Genomic DNA, 19,576 nt, shown 5'->3' with positions numbered 1-19,576 from the left:
CGATGTAACGCCTCGCTGATTCTTGCATGATAACTCGTGTAAGAATCAGCGCTGCAAAACAGAATCCCATTGACTTCAATGGGTTCTGTTTAGCACACGTAACACATTAAGATCAGTGCGAGGCTTTTTAACCCATGGATTTCAATGTGTTACGTGCATTACACGGAACCCATTGAAGTCAATGGGATTCTGTTCTGCAGGGCTGATCCTTACAGGAGTTATCATGCAAGAATCAGCAAGGCGTTACATTGTGTGAATGCCCCCTTAAAGGGGTTATTCTGGTAACGTGTTTGACCATTGGGACTCCGATTATGAGAACTACTCCCTAGTTTAAATGGAAAGCCCGGTTGGAGGTGCACAGCTGCTATCTACATTTTAATGGGAACCACAGTAGATAGGAGAGCAATGCACTTGGCTATCTCTGGCTGTTCCCACTGAAATTAATGTAGCTGCGGCATGCATTTCTGATCTGCCACTCCATTCATACTGAGTGTAAAACTAGTCCAGTTCATATGATCAGTGAGGGTCTCGGAGGTCAGATCCCCCATCGATCAGCAAGTTACCAGAATTCCCCTTTAATCGGTGTCCGTCAGCAAGGAAATCAGTATGAAACTAATGACTGTACCTTGTAGAGCGTCTTCTTCACTTTTTATTCACTTTTTTTTATTGTGCACTAGAGTTCCAAATTCATGAAAATTAAATGGAGAATAACAAATGCATCTTTTGTTAATGTATAAGGCAGAAAAATGCGAAGAGAAAAATCCTACTTGCAGGACTTTTCTCTTTGAATGTATAGCGAACACTATTGTGAACCTAGCCTGACAGACTCCCTGTAAATCCCTCTTGGGCTACCGATAGTTGAGACCCAAGTAGGTTACTTTTTCTTATTCATGCAATAATAAACTATATCCCTCCATTTTTTCGATTGTCCATTGACTTAAACAGGGATAATCTACAACACCTTGTCTAGCTGCTGTATGTGACTATAACCCTTTTGACCCACATTGACCAATATCAGCATGATTTTGCTCAGATTTACCTGTAGCCAGTGACTGCCGTGTATGGTGGGGCTTCGGTCACATGTGGACGTACACTGATACAGTCACAATTAGAGGCCTTATGATGACAACACCCTAAAGCAATGATGGCAAACCTTTTAGACACCGAGTGCCTAAACTGCAACCCAAAGCCCACTAATTTATCACAAAGTGCCAACATGGCAATTTAACCTTAGGCTCCGTTCCCATGGAGTAAAGCGCTGCACATTCAGACACGTATACACGTGTCAGAGTGTGAGCGCCCAAAACAGATCCCATTCACTTCAATGTGTGCTGGCTCATGCGCACTACACATTGAAAACAATGGAATAAAAAGCCTCCCATTGATTTCAATGTGTAGCGCCCGTAAGTCGGGACACTTTGAAGTGAATGGGATCTGTTTTGAGCACTCACACTCTGACACGTGTATACGTGTCTGAATGCGAGGTGCGTTACTCCGTGGGAACGGAGCCTTAATAATGTGTGGATCCACAATGGTAGACAATTACTGACCTACAGACAAAATATGGTCATGTGAAGGGGGCTTTTTATAGAGCTTTCTGCTCCATTGTGACCCCCACACAGTACAATTTGCTCCACGGTGGCCCCCACACAATATAATCTTTTCCACAGATCTGAGTGCCACCTCTTGCACCTGTGCCATAGTTTTGCCATCACGGCCTTACAGCTTACTCTTTCTGTACTGTACAAAATATGGATCGCCGTGATATCCTGGAATTGCAGTTTCAAGTTACTCACTGCAAAAGCTATGTGTAGGCTACTGTTTCTTATAGTAACCTTAACTGTATTATACATTTACTAACACTATATTCTCTCTATATATCTACTAAATTGTGTTATAATATAGGTGAATTCACACTGCAGAAATTTCCATGACTGTCCCATCCATCTCAATGAATGTTAGAGATCCCTGTGCTTGCTGTCTGTGCCGGGTTTCAGAATTTTGCAGAAATTTCTGCAACAAATCTGGTGCATATGAATGTATCCTAACCCTTCTGGTCTAATTTTCTACGTGCTTTACTTAGTAGGGAACTATTAGTTTACTTTTCTAGCTGCTCTTGATGGCCTGAATAGTTTCAGCCCGTGTGCCAGACCCGGTGGCAAGAGAGGGTTAAGAAAACTCAGTAAGTAAGTTGTCTTTCTGCACACAAGTGAGGTCATTCCTCAGGCTCTGTAGGCAGCTGTGCTCTTTCTAACCTTTCCTTTCAAGGTCTGAACTTGGTTCATAATATGTCTGTCAGAACTGATTTCTTTCTGATCCAGAAGCAACAGCTCGGCAGGAACAGATTAATTGCTCTGTCACCCCAGAGGTGCCTGGCTGCGGTGCGAGGCAGAGGTGATGTCAGTCAAGAAGCGGGTGTCATTGCTGATGAATTGCTCTATTGCACCAGATGAGCCTTCCTTCTTCTGGTACACTCATGCTGGAGGACTGAGAATGGCTCTGGCAGAGCTTATTAAACACCCACATGTCAGTGATATCATTAATAGACAGCTATTAGACCTCATTCACAGAGTGATAGGCTGACACATGTTCATATATTAGGAAATCTCTGTCCTATTTATGAGAAGCCTACAATCCCATCTCCCGTTAGTCCTTTGTTAGGGCTGTTTGACTAATATACACTATCAAAGTGTGCAGTCACATGACTTTATTTCAACCATGGACCTTGGATCGTGTGTTCGCCAGATTTACCGTGTGCTGGGAGAAGAACTCCTAGCAGTATACTTATCTGTGCTGCTTGGAGTCCTTGCTTCACTATGGGACAGTATGTTTCTAGGAAGCTAGCAGTATAGATAACTATAACACTAAGGCCCAGTTCACATCTGCATTCGGATTATTCCATTCTCCTCTCTGCATGAAGAATGCGGAGTGAAAAGTCCTGCAAACAGCACATGGAAACCACATGGACCCGGGGTAACAGTGGCTCAGTGGTTAGCATTGCAGCCTTACAGCACTGGAGTCCTGGGTTCAAATCCTGCCAGGAACAACATCTGCAAGGAGTTTGTTCTCCCTGTGTTTACGTGGATTTCCTACCATACTACAAAGACATACTGATAGGAAAACATGTATATTGTGAGCCCTATATGGGGCTCACAATCTATATAAACCCCCCCCCCAAAAAAAAATACATGGTCCCTATTATGGTCTATGGGGTTTGTGGGTTTTCTAAGTTACCAGTATGTGGAGTAGGTTTCCATTTGAGGGTTCCCCAAGGAGACTCCCCGAACGAAAACTCATGCACAGATGTTCACCGAGCCTCTCCTGGCATACTGTTCAGGCTCATAAATTCGGCAAACAGACAGATCGAGCTTTAGGTCACATGAATTCTGGTGCAAGCAGCATTAAAAAAAAAAACAGAAAAAAAAATAAATCAGTTTTTATGCCATTTTTGCACTTTAGGGTCGTTTGTTTTCCTCAGTCCCTCATACATTGCAGTGTAAGGGGCGATCTATGAAAACGGGTACAAATAAAACCTGACCTACAGTATATGTTGACAGTCCTTTACAGCAGGCCGTCAAAATATCAGTCATGTGAATAATTCCCATCCACATACAGAGAATTGAATGCAGCCATTAAAAAAAGAACATGTAAATATGGGGTAATAGTTATGCTTCTGCTGTATTCAATGGGGAGAATACATGATCACACAGTTCAGACACTGGTGGGGATTTACTCATCAATATGGGACAGAATTCTGGCACAATTCGCATTGAAACACTGGCGTACATGCTTTGCACCCCAAATATACATACGTTTTTATTTTTTTTTAATTTTTATTTTGCCTCTTCTGACAAGGAGGTTTTAAGATTCCAGTATTCAATATAACTTGTAGACATCTTCCAGAATCACTAATTCTACCCTTTGCACTGTAAAGGGTAAAATCCATAGCAAAATCCTAAGGTTCAACCAAAAGCTGCCATGTTTCCTATTTCTACATAACCTGCAATGTGTTAGGTGGTCTGTTACTTCTGTGTCACCGTGTGGGGAGACTTTAATGTTTTCACAGAGTAGATTAATATAAGTGAAGTGCGTCTGGTTAGGTCTCTGTTGCTCTATTTCCTAGACACCTGTATGCTATATAATTGTCACCTAGTTGGTGAGATAACCTTCCTGAGGTCAAGGGACCTGAAATTCAGACAAAGGTCAGGTCGAATACTAGTGCAAGGATTTAGAGTAGTTCAGAAAATGTTTGTCTTGTGGTTCTTAAGAAAACAGATTCCCTGAAAAACGAAGATGGGTTTTATGGTGGCAAGTTAAAAATTACATTTTATGGACTGCGTTTATCTTTGCTGTCGGTATAATAAAATGTATATCTTTTTTTATTGATTTACATTTCATTTTTTTAATCTTAATTTTAAAAGAGAGATATGGGTATTACTGCCTTGACAACCGCAACTCCCGCCATCAGGGATAGGGCCGTATGGCGACTTTGACTATGATCTAAACATTGCCACGTCGCCCTGTGACTCCTTCACTTTGGTTAGAGAATGGAATTCCATCTTGCGACGCTCTCGGGGCTGCAGTGTGACTCCATTCACTAACATGAGTGAAGGAGTCGCAGAGCAACACAGCCATCTTTGGTTTTGCAATGGGAGTCATGGCCAAAGTCGCCGTGTGGCCCTAGCCTTAGTTTTCTGGTAGGAGATGTACCATAGGTATGTGTACAAGTTCTGTCCAACTGGTTCTATATTTCCCATAGATTTGAGTGGTCTTTGTACTTTCAATAAACTTCACACAATCAATGTTACAAATATAAGAAACTTTGTAATAGATCAGTAAAATCTCAACTTATCAAGCTCCTTTACTTTTCTTTGCACCACTCCTTTCTCCCAAACTATTCAGTTGTGTTGAATTCTCTGCGAAATCCATCTTGGGAGAAGAGATGTACACAAACATTGCTGTGGCTAGTCACAAGCTTTATTCCCTCAGTACTTTTCAGTACTTCTCTATAATGTCCTCCATGCTGCTTCTGAATTATAAGCAGCAGAAGCTCCTGTTTTCTCCAAGTACTCTGCAAAGGAAACATCTTAGATTCTAGTGTTTGGCAATTAGCTCAGGAAAATCTTAGAGATTGAAATAAAGCCTGCAGAGGGGAAAATTCCTAAAATGTAGAATGTGAGTCATGTAATGGCTAGAAATAGTGTTAATCCTCATGTATACTATTATGGCAGCTTATCCTGAAAAGTAACATGAAAATGTGGCATTATCAATATGGCATAGTTACATTTTGAAATAAGAGAAGAAAAAAAAATCAGAATTCATTCTTATCAGTACTTGCAGACAAGTTCTGAAGAAACTCGGTAGGGAGGTTGTTCCCACCATCTTAGAGGATTAAGCACAGATCTTCTGTGGATGTAGGCTTGCTCCAATCCTTCTGTGTATTCATGTCATCCCAGACAGACTGTATATCATGTTGAGATGGTGGCTCTGTTGGGTCATATCATCACTTCCAGGATGTCTCCTCCAAAGGGCAAAGGCCACACCAAATATTGATGAGATATAGCTTTCTCTTCTCTTCATTCTGTTAATTGACAAAAATAAACTATTACCGTATATACTCAAGTATAATCCGAATTTTTAAGTACAGTTTTTGTACTGAAAAAGCCCCCTGTGTCTGAAAGTGCCCGGTCTACTGAATATAGGGTATCTGCAGTGCTCCTGTTCCATCGGGAAGGGGTTAATAGGAGCACTGCAGATACCCTATATTCAGCCAGACTGAATCCCAAGTGGGGGAAAAGAAACTCAGTCCTCAAGCTCAGGGAAGGGGCAGACAGACAACCAAAACACCCCCTCCCCTTCCCCAGCACCCAGCAACTACTGCACCCAAAAACCATTTTAATTTTTGAATTTTTCCAATAGCTGCTGCATTTCCCCCCCAGGCTTATACTCGAATCAATAAGTGTTCCCATTTTTTTGTGGTAAAATTAGGGGGGTCGGCTTATACTCGAGTATATACGGTAACACCTTTTCCCATAAATTAAATTTAATAGATTTTAACCGATCCATTCTTAATTTGTTTTTTTTGTTTTTTTTTATAGATAAGCCAGGAGTAGATTTAAAGAGGACCTTTCACCATTTTCCCCAAAGGCAGTGTTATATACTGCCAGAAAGCTGACAGTGCGCTGAGTTCAGCGCACTGTCTACTTTCCCGATCTGTGCCCGGTGTGAAGAGCTTACGGTCCGGTACCGTAGCTCTTCTATGGTCAGAAGGGCGTTTCTGACCATTAGCCAGGAACGTCCTTCTGCCTCGCGGCGCCAATCGCGCTGTGCTGTGGAGCCGGGAGGAATGCCCCCTCCCTCTGCTCACGCAGCTCGTCTATAGACCAGTATTATCAGGAGAGGGAGGGGGGCGTTCCTCCCGGCTCCACAGCACAGCGCGATTGGCGCCGCGAGGCAGAAGGACGTTCCTGGCTAATGGTCAGAAACGCCCTTCTGACCATAGAAGAGCTACGGTACTGGACCGTAAGCTCTTCACACCGGGCACAGATCGGGAAAGCCGACAGTGCGCTGAACTCAGCGCACTGTCAGCTTTCCGGCAGTATATAACACTGCCTTTGGGAAAAATGGTGAAAGGTCCTCTTTAATGAAAGCGGGAACCCTTAGTGCTTCCTCTTGAAGTCACTCGTGCCTTTGGCTCAAAATCTTACATAAAAATAATTTTTTTTTAAAAAAAAAGAAGAAAAAAACGCAATGTGTGGCCTCAAATGAACCTCATTTATGCAATGCATTTGCACTTAAATAATTCTTAAATTCTTTAAGATGAGAGCAAAGGAAAGTAGTAATTTTTTTTAGAACTCTCTAGTGTTATCTCTTTTTTTAATATAGCATTTTCAAACCGCTTTAGCCTTAGATACGATGTAAGCACTTGGGAGATGACTTGGCAGCCGTTTTAGGAACCATTTGGCTTTCAGAAGTAAATTAATCCCAATCCACTGCTTAGTGGGGTTCCAGTATATGTACATATTATTCACATCTATATAGTCTTATTCTGTGGCTGGCAAAAGGAAGTTCTCTTTTAACTTTTCAAAAGATTCCTGTTCAACCAGTGAACAAAACATATCCCAGTAGGCAACTTGGATTTCTCCATGTGTTGGCCCTCAGTGTGATTTGTCAATGTTTTCAACATGTAGAATTCTAATGAAACAACTCTGTTCAGAAGCTGATATGGAAATTTTCATTTCACGGTTACTTGTGTGCCGGACGGGTGTGCAACACTTTTATTCCACCCTTCCATGACAGATTTACTTGTTCTATAGCTTGTCTCTCTAGTCATTGTTCAATTAAAAAATCATTGCACACTCCGCTTATGAGGCCGGTATTCGTTTAATATAGTCATGTGTCGGGCTTACGGTTTCAGGCTGTGTTCTGTTGGTTACATTACGTAACTTTAGAACTTCATGAACCAAAATTAAAATTAGTTTAATTTAAAAGCATGAAATGTTCAGTTAATTAAAAAAAAAAAAAATGTTACTCTTAGCATAAAATAAATGACCAGCTCGAATAGCTATTATTGTAGATGTTGCCCATTCACATGTGCATCCTAACTCTCCCCTAAAAGAAGGTATCGGGATAAAGAGTGATCAGGCTTGTTGGGTAGTAGAATGGTAGTAAGGCCAAGTTAGGGCCTACCCAAAAAATCCCAGGTGGGCTCTCACACTGTTTTGAAACACTATAGATGATTTGATGTAGCTTCTATTGAACCGATTATGCGTTTTGGGGTTTTTGGTGTCAATCACAAACATCAGATCTAGTTACAACCCACCTGGCATTTTTTGGGTAAACCCTGACTGGGCCCTACTACCATTCCACTATTCTCCCAACAGTGTTGCCCATAGTGGCACCCGTCATCGAGAGTGTGGTGAACCATCGTCCAGGCCAAGTAGCCTCTCTACTCTCTGGATCAATATTTCTGCATCTCAGGACTAAGGAGTCCAAGAAAGTGACTAGTACTTTTGTGGATAAGTTACGAAGTCCATCCCATTAATCATTCTGAAGAATTCCCAAGCATAAGGAAGTGCAGAAACCCTTCTACTTTTCTTCCTCCCATAAACGATCAGGCTTATTGGGTGGCAGACACAACACTGCTTTTTTTTTTTTTTCTTCTTCGTGTATGGGCACCTTAAGGTGTTTGGCCTAACCTTTTTATACCAGTTTCCAATGCCAGTCTTCATCTCTCTTTCACTGGCACAAAGTCCGTCTCATATATGATAAGACACATACCATCTTATAAATCAGGAGCACCCTACGCTGAGCACAGAAATCTGAGCTTGTTCATACTAAATGGAATATAAATCTGGCGTGAGTGCAGACCCTTCCCATGCCACACTCACTTTAAGAAAGGTGTCGAGGGTGACTTAAAGAAGAAATTGAAATTTTTTTCATAAGATTTGTGACTTTATTGCCATCTTTATCTTACACACTTCCATATAAAGGCTTTTGTACATTTGCACTCATACCTATATGCACTCACATCTAATGGATTAATATATTTTATTCTCATTCATACAAAATAAGAAACCTATTATGGTACACTACAACCCCATGCACCTGTGTGGGAACCATATTATGACTCTGTTCTTTTCTATTCAGAATATGGCTGTTTGCGTAGACAACAGTTTGTAGCTCTTGTGTTATGAGAGTGAAACCTACCGTAACCTCTGTGGTTTTTATACAATTTTTGACTTTGTGTTTGTTTCTTTTGTTTCTAAACAACCTTAGGCCAAGAGGGTGGGCAGTACAGTAGGTAAAAGGGGAGTCGGTTGAAGTAAATCGACACCCTCACGATTAGTAGTTCTCAGCATCTGATACACAGGGAATGGAACTGGAAGCAGACAGGTCTGTTGCAGTGACTCAATCCAGCCACTACACAGTGAACAGCGCTGTCTGCTTCCTGCTCCATTCTCTGTGTATCAGATGCTGAGGACAGCTAGATGGATGGGGGTGCTTGCTGTCAGAACCCCACTAATCTGATATTGATGACCTATCCTTAGCATAGGTCATCTGTATTTTTAGCTTGGAAAACCTAAAACAAATTCTCTTTCTCTTAAATTCATGCTCCTCAACATCAGGATTCTGGGACCATTTTGTGCTTCAAGTGCTATGAATGCTGTATTTATAAAACCCAATATATTCTTATGTAAATATGAGTTACGTGTTGTTGCTCCTTTTCACAACTATTCATGTAGATAATGATATTATGAGTGATCAATACATTGAGTAATTTATAATTCTACTGTATGTGTCTTGTAGGATCTGAAGAGGAACTTGTAGGTGTACAGTACCCAGACCAGGAAATGTACGCTATGCAAGATGATGACCAACAAGGATGGGTATCATGGGCTTGGTCTTTTGTCCCAGCTATTGTAAGTTACGGTAATGACGTTGAAGGAGAGGACAGCTACATAGGATCTGAAGATGGGAATGTAACGTACGGTCACCAGTCACAACAGTCCAAAGATCCAATTATCTCCATAGGATTCTATTGCACAAAGGCCACAGTTACATTCAAGGTATGCTGGCTTTATTATTCTTTATTGACTAACTTTTTTTTTTTTTTTAAATCCATTTATAAAATTTAGAGGGGTCATCCGATTTGTAGTCTTTAGAATAGGCCAATAATGTTAGATCTGCAGGGTTTCAACATAAGGAACCCCCGCAGATTACCAGTACTAATGCAGCGCTGTTCTTGATAATATTTACATACCATGAGTTACTCTGCTCACTCACTGTACAACCAGTAGTGGTGAGTGTAGGTACTTTAGTGTTGTCCCATTGACTTTATTGAGCTGCAGTGTCTAAACTCGCCACTACAATTTGTATGATGAGTGAGCAGTGTAACTCATAATGTGTAAATATTTCTAGGAGTCACTCAGTCTCAGTACAGGTGATCTGCCAGAGTATTGAGTGTCAGATCCCCTCAGATTTATTATTTATGGCGATCTATTTTCCGAACCCTTTAAGGCCACCCTCGGGTTCTTGACAAAAAAAAAAAAAAGCTCAATAGTATACATCTATGTACATTATGCTTTGGTAGTCTAAGACACTCCCCCCGCTATAGAATGGACCAGCTGATAGCCGGAGGGAGTATCTTAGACTACTGAAGTACGATGGGCGTAAAGTAGATAAGTAGATTGACAAGTTAATGGATATTTTACAGAAACAGCAAGGGGACTTGGAATTTGAGGAATAACACTAGAGAGGTTAAAAAAGAGGACCAAGTATTTTATAGTGTAATGTGAATCAGAGAGTCACTTTCATTGACTTGGGCTGAGCTGCCATATTAGATAGAGCTGGTGCTGTTATGCTGGGTTCACACCAGCGTTCGATCTCCGTTCTGCATGCAGAAGACAGAAACCGGTCAGACCGGGTCCGGCCGTGAGTGCTGGTGAGCATGTTATGGTCTCCACGGTGAAACCGTTTTTTTTTTTTTTAAAAAACTGGACACAAAGTACTGCATGTCCGACTCTGTGTCCGGTTTAAAAAAAAAACAACGATTTTGCCGCGGAGAGCATAAAACACTCATCGGCGCTCACAGCCGGACACTTTTCAAACCCTTTCAAATGAATGGGTTTGAATTGCCTGCAGGTTTCCGTCTCTTGTCCAGTTTTGGGCAGGAAACAGAAACCTGCAGAACTGAGACCGAGCGCAGATGTGAATGAGCCCTTACTAGGGAAAAAATATCTAGACATTTCTTTTAACCATCACGATTATACAGTATTACACCTCATGGAGTGAAAAAATTTAACTTTGTGGCCAAAGTTTTCTATAATTTATTTTTTTCATGGTGTTAAGTTATTCCCCTGTCCTGTAAAGTTTACGTTAACTAAAGTTTGTAAAGTGTGTATAGTTTACGTTAAACCTAGTATGAGCTAGGAAAGGACGCAAGACCAACCCAGACCACGTAGAACAGTGGCCATCGAAGCTGCCGGCTCCCATATTGACTCCAACTTCTCTAAGCAATAATTCGTCTGCTCCTTAACACCTTCTACCCTCAAATGACCTGCAACAAATTAACAAACATCGAGCGGAGAAGAAAACTTACATCTGCAATGTGATGTTCAGTATGAGATTCACATGTTACACCGAGACGGAAAACATTAGCATTCATTGTTCTCGTTTCTTGCAAGGAATGTATGGAATTAATTTGTGGTTCATATTTGGTATTAAAAAAAGGGTCATATTTCTGCATTAGCATTCTGAGTGGTTGATACCGTTCCAAGGAAATGGGAAGAAAACATGCCAAATTAAACGTAACATTTTCCTAATACTGTTGAAAATTGTTCTTGTAATGTTTGAGTTCTTTTAATCAATTAATTGCTTTTCCTCTGCAATAATTGCTGACAGCTGATGGGAGGAAGGAGAGAAATTGGGCTATATTTAAGATTTAATTCCCCCCCCCCTCAAAGATGTCTTGTTTGACCTCACACTCATATTTGTGTGTGTCTTGTCATTAAATGACATTTACGAAGACTTAAAATGACAGTTTTCACAACCTTAGCACATCCCCATGGAACAAAAAAAAAAAAAAATCCAACCTGGTCATATTTTTTTTTGGATGCAAGGTCAACTTTTTTTAAGGGAAGTAATAAAGTTGCTGACCCTATTTAAAGGGGATGTCTAAAAAAAAAAAAAAACAGCTGCTAACAGCAGGAAAGACTGTTAATTTCTTTTTTCCCACTGTGGTCTAGTTCTGAAACTTCTTCAATACTTCTTTGTTTGTGTTTGCAAGGAGTTAGCATGTGACTAGTGTAGCCTATGAATGGCCCCAACAGTCACACGCTCTACTCCTGCTGCACCATATTGGTGGTAATATGGCCGCAGATACTGATGACCCATCCTGTGGATAGGTCATCAGTACTAATAATACATTTGGAGCCACAAAATTCCCTTATCAGGTTCTCCAATTAACAAAGCACTATGTGTATGCTCTATTAGAGGGGAGAGCAGCTAACAAATAGTGCAGGTGAATATAAGAAATGTTTTAATACTACAAAATATGTTCCTTCTGCATTTATCAGGCTGAGTTACTTTCTTACATAGATGTCTGTGGAGAGGGGAGGAGGAACGTGCTGTAAAAAAGGCACAGAGAGATCTTTTCTGACATTGCTGCATCTTGAAGACTCTGCCATATCTCAGAATGATACAATAAATCCATTAAAGGGGCTCTATCAGCAAAATCATACTGATAGAGCCCCACATATGCGTGAATAGCCTTTAAAAAGGCTATTCAGGCACCATAAATGTTATATTAAACTACCCCCCCCCCCCCTTTTAAAATAATACCCTAAAAAAGAATGTGATCTACTTACGCATCGTGCACGGTGGGCGGGCATTCAGGGTGTGTCGTCTTCTTCATCCACGCCTCCTCTTCCTCCGAAGTCCTCCAGTCCCATCCTCCTCCGGCGCTCGCGAACTGACATTGATAAAAAAAAAAAAATGGCCTGGGCGCATGCGCAGTAGCCGTAGTAGAAGCCGCATGCTCCCAGGACATTTTTTTTTTTAAATCAATGTCAGTTCGCGAGCGCCGGAGGAGGACAGGACCAGAGGACTTCGGAGGAAGAGGAGGCGTGGATGAAGAAGACGGCGCACCCTGAATGCCCGCCCACCGTGCACGATGCGTAAGTAGATCACATTCTTTTTTAGGGTATTATTTTAAAACTAGGGGGGTAGTTTAATATAACTTATACGGTGCCTGAATAGCCTTTTTAAAGGCTATTCACGCATATGTGGGGCTCTATCAGCATGATTTTGCTGATAGAACCCCTTTAACTAGCAGGCAGCAGACGCCTCCTCCCCCTCCCCTCTCCATAGACTTTTATGTGCTATTAGAAATGAGAGTCTGAACAAAGGGAGGGAGGAGAAAAACATTCTGGTAGATCAAGAAGGAAACAATTCTTTAATGAGATGAAAAGTAGTTTTATAATGTCAAGTACACTTTAAGGATGTTACATAGGCCTAATTTACTATAGGTTAGGTAACTCTGAATTTCTATACATTACATAGGGCTGATTTTATATATGTTAGATAGGCCTGATTTAATATACATTATAAATATGTGTGTGTATATATATATATATATATATATATATATATATATATATATATATATATACACACACACACACACTAGGGCTGATTTTTTGAATTCTCACTGCACGTTTATTAATAACGGGTGAGATTTTTTAAAACATTTCTTATTATCGTTGTCTTATGTGGATGAGGATAAAATATGATAACACAATGTAGGATGAAGATATTTTATATACATATGCAATAATATATTAGCCAGTGGACCTTCCAAACATAAGCCAATTTTTTATCCCCAAAATGTGGCTCTCCTATGTGTAATCCTGAACAGTTGTGGATATGTAAGTGGTTACACATGGCTTGTAGTACTAGGGAGGTCTCTTGAGCGTTCCTGCTCTTGCATATATATGCCGTTAGTATCCTGACAGATCTAGGCGTAAATATCTACAAGAAGAGCTGAATGACTAATGTTTAACCTTTGATCCTTAATCTCCACTGTACATGATATGCAAGACTATGGCAAAACTTGAGGGGCCGTGCACCACACAAGTGTTGTTTTAAGATACGTGGCCATTTTTCATGTAATGTATAAATTCAGCGTTGAGCGAAAAGGTGAAAGTAAATGAAAGGCAGTGTGTTGACTGGATGGGCTCCTGCCCCGCTTTACATTACACTTGGCATATTTAACGTCAGCCTCCTATGCAGTGGTGTGGTTAATGTCTTGCAGCTGTTTCATTGCACCTGTTTCCTGTCCAATAATACACTTTAGCCAATAGTGAACTTTAATTTGTCTTCATCAATGCGGCGGAGTAATGACAGATTGCCACTCTTTAATGCCGACGTTGGCCTAGAATGAAGGTGTGTGTCATATTGTTTTCCAGCTCACTGAAATGCAAGCTGAGAGCAGCTATTACAGCCCCCAGAAGGTGAAATCCAGGGAAGTCATACGCTGGGAGCAAGAAGGCACCACCATCGAGGTACTTATATTCAGGCCCATCTCCATGAATGGTTACATTTTTTTTATGTAGTTTTGTAAAATTAAAAGAAAAAAAATATATTAAAGTGATTTTTTTTCCTACTATCCACATAAAAGGTAATACGTGACTGACCAGTTTGGTCTTTTAGGGTTCTTGAGAACCAGGTTCCCCAGCTCCCTATTTGAATGACGCTTTATGTGCCCTCCATTCACTTCTATGAGACTGATAGAGGTAGCCAAGTACATTGCTCCGTCAGCCCCAAAGAAATGAATGGAGCATTGGTCATATATGTGCACTACTCATCCATTTACACTGTGCATACAGGGTACAGTGTTTTACAGATCACTCGAGGCCCCAGCAGTGTGACCCCAGGGATCAGACTCTTAATACCTATCCTGTGGATAGAAGATAAGCTGTCAGTAGAAAAACCCCTTTAGAGCTAGTTCACACGTTGTTAGGCCGGGTTCACACGGAGTATTCTGGCTCGTCATTTGGTACGTAGACACCGCGGGAGGATTTGCGGGCCGTATACGCTCCCATTGTTTTCAATGGGAGCCGGTACCGTACACGCAGCGCTATTTTGCAGCCGTGATTTTGCGGCGGCCGCAAAATAGCGCCGCGTGTACAGTACCGGCTCCCATTGAAAACAATGAGAGCGTATACGGTCCGCAAATCCTCCCGTGGTGTTTACGTACCAAATGACGAGCCAGAATACTCCGTGTGAACCCGGCCTTAGGTGTCGAAGAGTTTGGTTAGGAAAAAATCCGCTTCAGGAATTAGGAAATGGTTTTTTTGAAGCGTTTTTTGACATGAGGCGTTTTTTGGAGGTTTTTTTTGGAGCGTCTTTTGAGGCATTTTTAGTTTCTGTTTTATTTCCTCCAGCACAGTGTATGAACCTTGAAAAAAAAAACGCAAGCGGTTTTCGTCAAAGACTGCGACATGGTTTTTCCACCTCCCATTGACTCCTATTGGTTTTTCAGGCAGAATCCACCTGAAGAAAGGTCATGTTGCTTCTTTGGAGTCAATGGGAGGCAGAAAAACTGTGTTGGGGTGTTTGACACGCTTCAAAACCGCTAGCGGTTTTTTCAAGGTCCATACACTGTGCTGGAGGAAAAAAACCAAAACTAATAACACCTCATAAAACACTCCAAAAAAACGCCTCATGTCAAAAAACGCTTCAAAAAACCATTTCCTAATTCCTGAAGCGGATTTTTTCCTATCCAAATTCCTCGACACCTAACAACGTGTGAACTAGCCCTTAAAGAGAGTCTTTCACCTGAACCCAGCATATCATCCCAGCCCCGCGGCTAGGTATGTTAGGGTCACCTAAAGCAAGGGGTGTTTTCCTTTTGGGAATCGCTGCCTCCTTTGCCGAGATACCGTTTTTGTTAATGTGCTAATAAGCTCTTTGGAGCAACAAGGGTGTTACCATTGCTCCGAAGAGGTGAGTGGCAACAGTCTATTTGTTTTAAAAGCCTCATTTGCAACAGAGGCAACAATTCACAAGGGGAACATACACCGTAAACTGCGCTCGTGGTGCTGGGGAATTGCTCCATGAACTTGTATAGGAAGAGAGCTGCATCTGGCCTTATACTTTGTATATGTCTTCCTGCAGCCAGATCAGTTTATCGGTGCAGGGTCTTTTTATTTTGTTAATTTTTTAGTTTTTCTGTCATTGGTCTGATTCTTCGACTTCAGTCTCACAGTTCTTGGCAAAGGACTTGAGCCTGAAATCATCTGTTGATAAATGAGAAAGACACACATTTAGATATTTGACATGGTAAAGATATCAGTATCACTGACACAGTCTGTACACACTTCCCATCTGACACATGATAACTACACATTGTAGACTGGTTGGTAAGAACGAGGCAAAGACAAATGGTAGAGAGGAGGAGGTTACATTGGCCTGGACTCTTCAACGCCAAGAATGTGAGAAATAAGCAATTCTAGGAATTTATTTTACCCTAGAAAACTGATAGTAGTACATGTAATATTTGTATACAGCAAGAGGCACATGTCCTGCGGAGGGTGTAAGGTGGGAAGTAGTCTTATAAGAACATGTATATGATGTATATTTCCTGCAGGTCCTCATGAAGGGAGAGCCTTTCTTCGACTGCCAAGTTGGTTTTGTTGGTAGTCAAGCAATATGTCTGAAAGGAATTATGGGAATCAAAGACTTTGAAGAGAATACAAACCGGCCCGATTCTGTGAGTATTGAAATAATAAATTATCCAGAGATTATATTTGCTCTTTTGTATATGTTGCATTTTTATCACTTTGGATTTTGTTGCCTATTTATTTCATAGATGTGATATATTTTAGATAACAATACTTAATATTAATCTCCTCTTTATTACATGGAGATGGTCTGAACAGTTTAGATATTGCTTTACTTCATTGAGTCAGTCTGGAAACAGGATCATATTGGTAGGATTAAAGAGGATCTTGCGGTTTAATACACCGCTAGAAAACTAAAAGTGCACTGAATTCAGCGTATTATCGGCTTTCCCTTTCTGTGCTCCTGGTGAAGAGCTATTGGTGCCGGTACCGTAGCTCTTTACTGTCAGAAGGGCGTTTCTGTCAGGTACGCCCTTCCTCACAGCAGCGCCTATAGCGCTGTATTCTGAGATCGGTGAATAACGCTTCCCTCCCCTCCTGATAGTACCTGTCCATAGACAAGCGTCATGGCTGGGTGATAAGCAACGCCCCCTCTCTCAGTACAGTGCAATAGGCGCTGCTGTGGAGAAGGATGTTCCTGACTGACTGTCAGAAACACCCCTTCTGACAGTGAAGAGCTACGGTACCGGCACCAATAGCTCTTCACCCGGGGCACGGAACATGAAAGCCGATAGTGCGCTGAATTCAGAACACTGTCGGTGTTTTAACGGTATATAAAACCGCATGTGCCCCATATGGTGAAAGGTCCTCTTTAATAACCACTGTAAGATCCAAAAAATACTCCAAACAAAAATAAGTATCGCTCACCTAAACAATCCTTTACTGCTTTTGTTCCCTTCAAGAACTGTAGGATTCAGAGGTGGTGGTGGTGGTAAGTGAATTAAAGGGGTTGTCCCTTTAAAAACACTTATTCCTTATCCACAGGATAAGTGATAAGTATCACATCACTGGTATCATAGTGCTGGGTCCTCCAGCAGTGAAGGGAACAGCGGACTAAAAGTCCCCCATGTCTCCACCATGTAGGACACAAAGCCCCCATAGCATCTCAATGACTCTGCTACAAACATATTGCTTCCTTGGGTGTCTTACATCAAAATGAATGGCCCAACATCTCATTTATAGATATATCATACATATTACAATTATTTACACATGGCTCGGGTGCACTGGCGTACTAGGGACACCCTAGAGAGGTGCATCATTGATCGGTGAAGGGTCTTGTCATGTTATCTTTTTTTTATGGTTTTTAATTCGTATCTCTCGTCTTTGGGTCAATAAAAGTAACATTTTTACTGTATTTGGAGGGTGCAACATATTTAGATTTCTTTCCTTCTTGTTCTGTTTATTGTGTATTTCTCTATATATTGTAGTGAGGTGTCGCCTTATAGTATCTGGCAGTAGTATTAGATGTAGTATATTCATTCAAGACAAAAATGTTGTCCCTACATCCCTGAGCTGGCATTAGTGGCATCCTGGTGAATAATGGTAGACTGAAGAACCGATAAAACAAAAAACAGCTGCAGAGATCAACCGGTCGGCTTCTCAAATATTTGTTAACTAAGGCTTGGTCCTCATCTGCGCGAGGGTTTCTGTTTGGAGACTCCCTCACAATGACCACTGAAAACCCCCAGATGTAAAAGTGCTCCAAGTCTGATTTTTTTTTTGTCTTGCACATTTACTTTAAAATAATTTACAACCGACATAACCAAATGTATTTAGAGTTGTCGATCGGTCACCATTGTGTCAACTGTTTTAGCAGTCCGTTGTTCTGGTCCTTCGACGGACCAGAACAACAAACACCTGGGTGCTGATGTGAACCTAGCGTAACACAGTGTGAGCACAGGCTTAAGCCTCAGTCATTGTGCTTTTTTGCTGCCAGACTTGATAAGTAATAATAACATGTTACGTGAGGTTACGGTACAGCTCTGCCTATATGATATTTGACTATATGCCCCCTTCTGTTCTCAGGAGGCCTGCTTTTTTATTTGTGGGGAGAGTTTAAGTAATAAAGGAAACGCTTATCTTACAAATTCACTCTTTGATTACCGAAGTCCAGAAAATAATGGAATACGGGCAGAATTTATTTTGGACTCCTGCTGTCATAAGGTCAGTAAGCAAATAGCTTTGTGTATCTTTTATGTTTATGTCCCATTAACTGGTTAGGCTGTATTCACATCTGAAGACAGAAGGTGCGATCACATGAATTCTCTTTTGTGTCTCTGGTTTACCAACTAAGGGCGGGTTCACACCTGCATCTGGTCTCCGCTTTGTGGGTTTCCGTCTTCTGTCCGAGAAACTGGACAGGAGACAGAAAATCGTCAATCAGTGTCCGCCCGTGAGCGTCTTCTGCCTCTCCTTGGTGAAACCGGCTTTTTTTTTTTTTTTTTTTTAAACGGACACAAAGTCCTGCATGTCCGACTTTGTGTCCGGTTAAAAAAAAAAACTGTTTTGCCGCAGAGAGGCAGAAGACGCTCACGGGCGGTCACTTTGCAGACCCATTTAAGCAAATGGGTTTGAAGACTCACTGTCGGTTTCCGTCTCCTGTCCAGTTTCTCAGGCAGAAGACGGGAACCTGCAAAGCGGAGACCGGGCACAGGTGTGATCCCGCCCTCTGAGTAATGTATGTCTCCATTTACAGATAGCAAACTGAAGTCTTGAACTTATAAAAGGATGGACATGGGGTTAATAGGTGCTATATGGAGCCAATTCCAACCCCAATACTATGCATAGGATGGAGCCTGCAGCAGATAGAACTGGTCCCTTTATAATGACCAGGCACCAGTGCTGACTTCAATGGGAGATGAGCTGCAATCCCAATACCCGACCAATATAATACAGGTCATGAACTCAACAACTTCTGTGATGGGCATTGAAATTGGCTTTGGAATGGGTTAAAAATTTTGTATTGAATTTTTTGCAAGATTCTGATTTTGTAGCACATTCACCCTGGATTTTGCCATTAATTTTAGCAAATATGGCACACATGCACAGGTATGCAGCGGAAATTTTTTTTTTTTTTTTTTTTTTTTTTTTTTTTTATATGTGAATGAGGTTTTGAAAATCTCATTTATTGCAGATTTGGCTGCATCATTTTCCTAATTGTTGTCCTATGGCATTTATTATCCTATATGCAATGTCTTTCTTTCCCCTACGAATTCAGTTTTGTGTTTTTTTTTTTAACATGGATTTATCCATGCCAATGTCCTATCCCAGCCACTAACATCAGGGGGGGAAAAAGTATTTGTAACCACTAAGCAAACATTTCCTTTAGGCTTTAATGTTGTCACATTACTCATAGTGCAAGTAGGGGCATCCTACCTGGCAGGAACTCT

At 41.2% G+C, this 19,576-nt stretch overlaps 1 protein-coding gene across 1 annotated transcript in view; it reads left to right on the top strand.

The window, feature by feature from the left end:
* Positions 1-19,576, top strand: part of VPS13B (vacuolar protein sorting 13 homolog B) — a 705,368-nt gene that overhangs the window by 97,891 nt on the left and 587,901 nt on the right. Inside the window, exons 8-11 of the mRNA XM_075270303.1 lie at positions 9,310-9,569; positions 13,968-14,063; positions 16,151-16,273; positions 18,213-18,350. Of these exons, the coding sequence (XP_075126404.1) occupies positions 9,310-9,569; positions 13,968-14,063; positions 16,151-16,273; positions 18,213-18,350 (617 nt within the window). The remainder of the gene's footprint in view (positions 1-9,309; positions 9,570-13,967; positions 14,064-16,150; positions 16,274-18,212; positions 18,351-19,576) is intronic.

The sequence above is a fragment of the Leptodactylus fuscus genome, chromosome 4, assembly GCF_031893055.1.
Source record: "Leptodactylus fuscus isolate aLepFus1 chromosome 4, aLepFus1.hap2, whole genome shotgun sequence".
NCBI lineage: Eukaryota > Metazoa > Chordata > Amphibia > Anura > Leptodactylidae > Leptodactylus > Leptodactylus fuscus.
The sequence above is the reverse complement of the archived record's forward strand: the minus strand, read 5'-3'. Positions and strand labels throughout refer to the sequence as shown.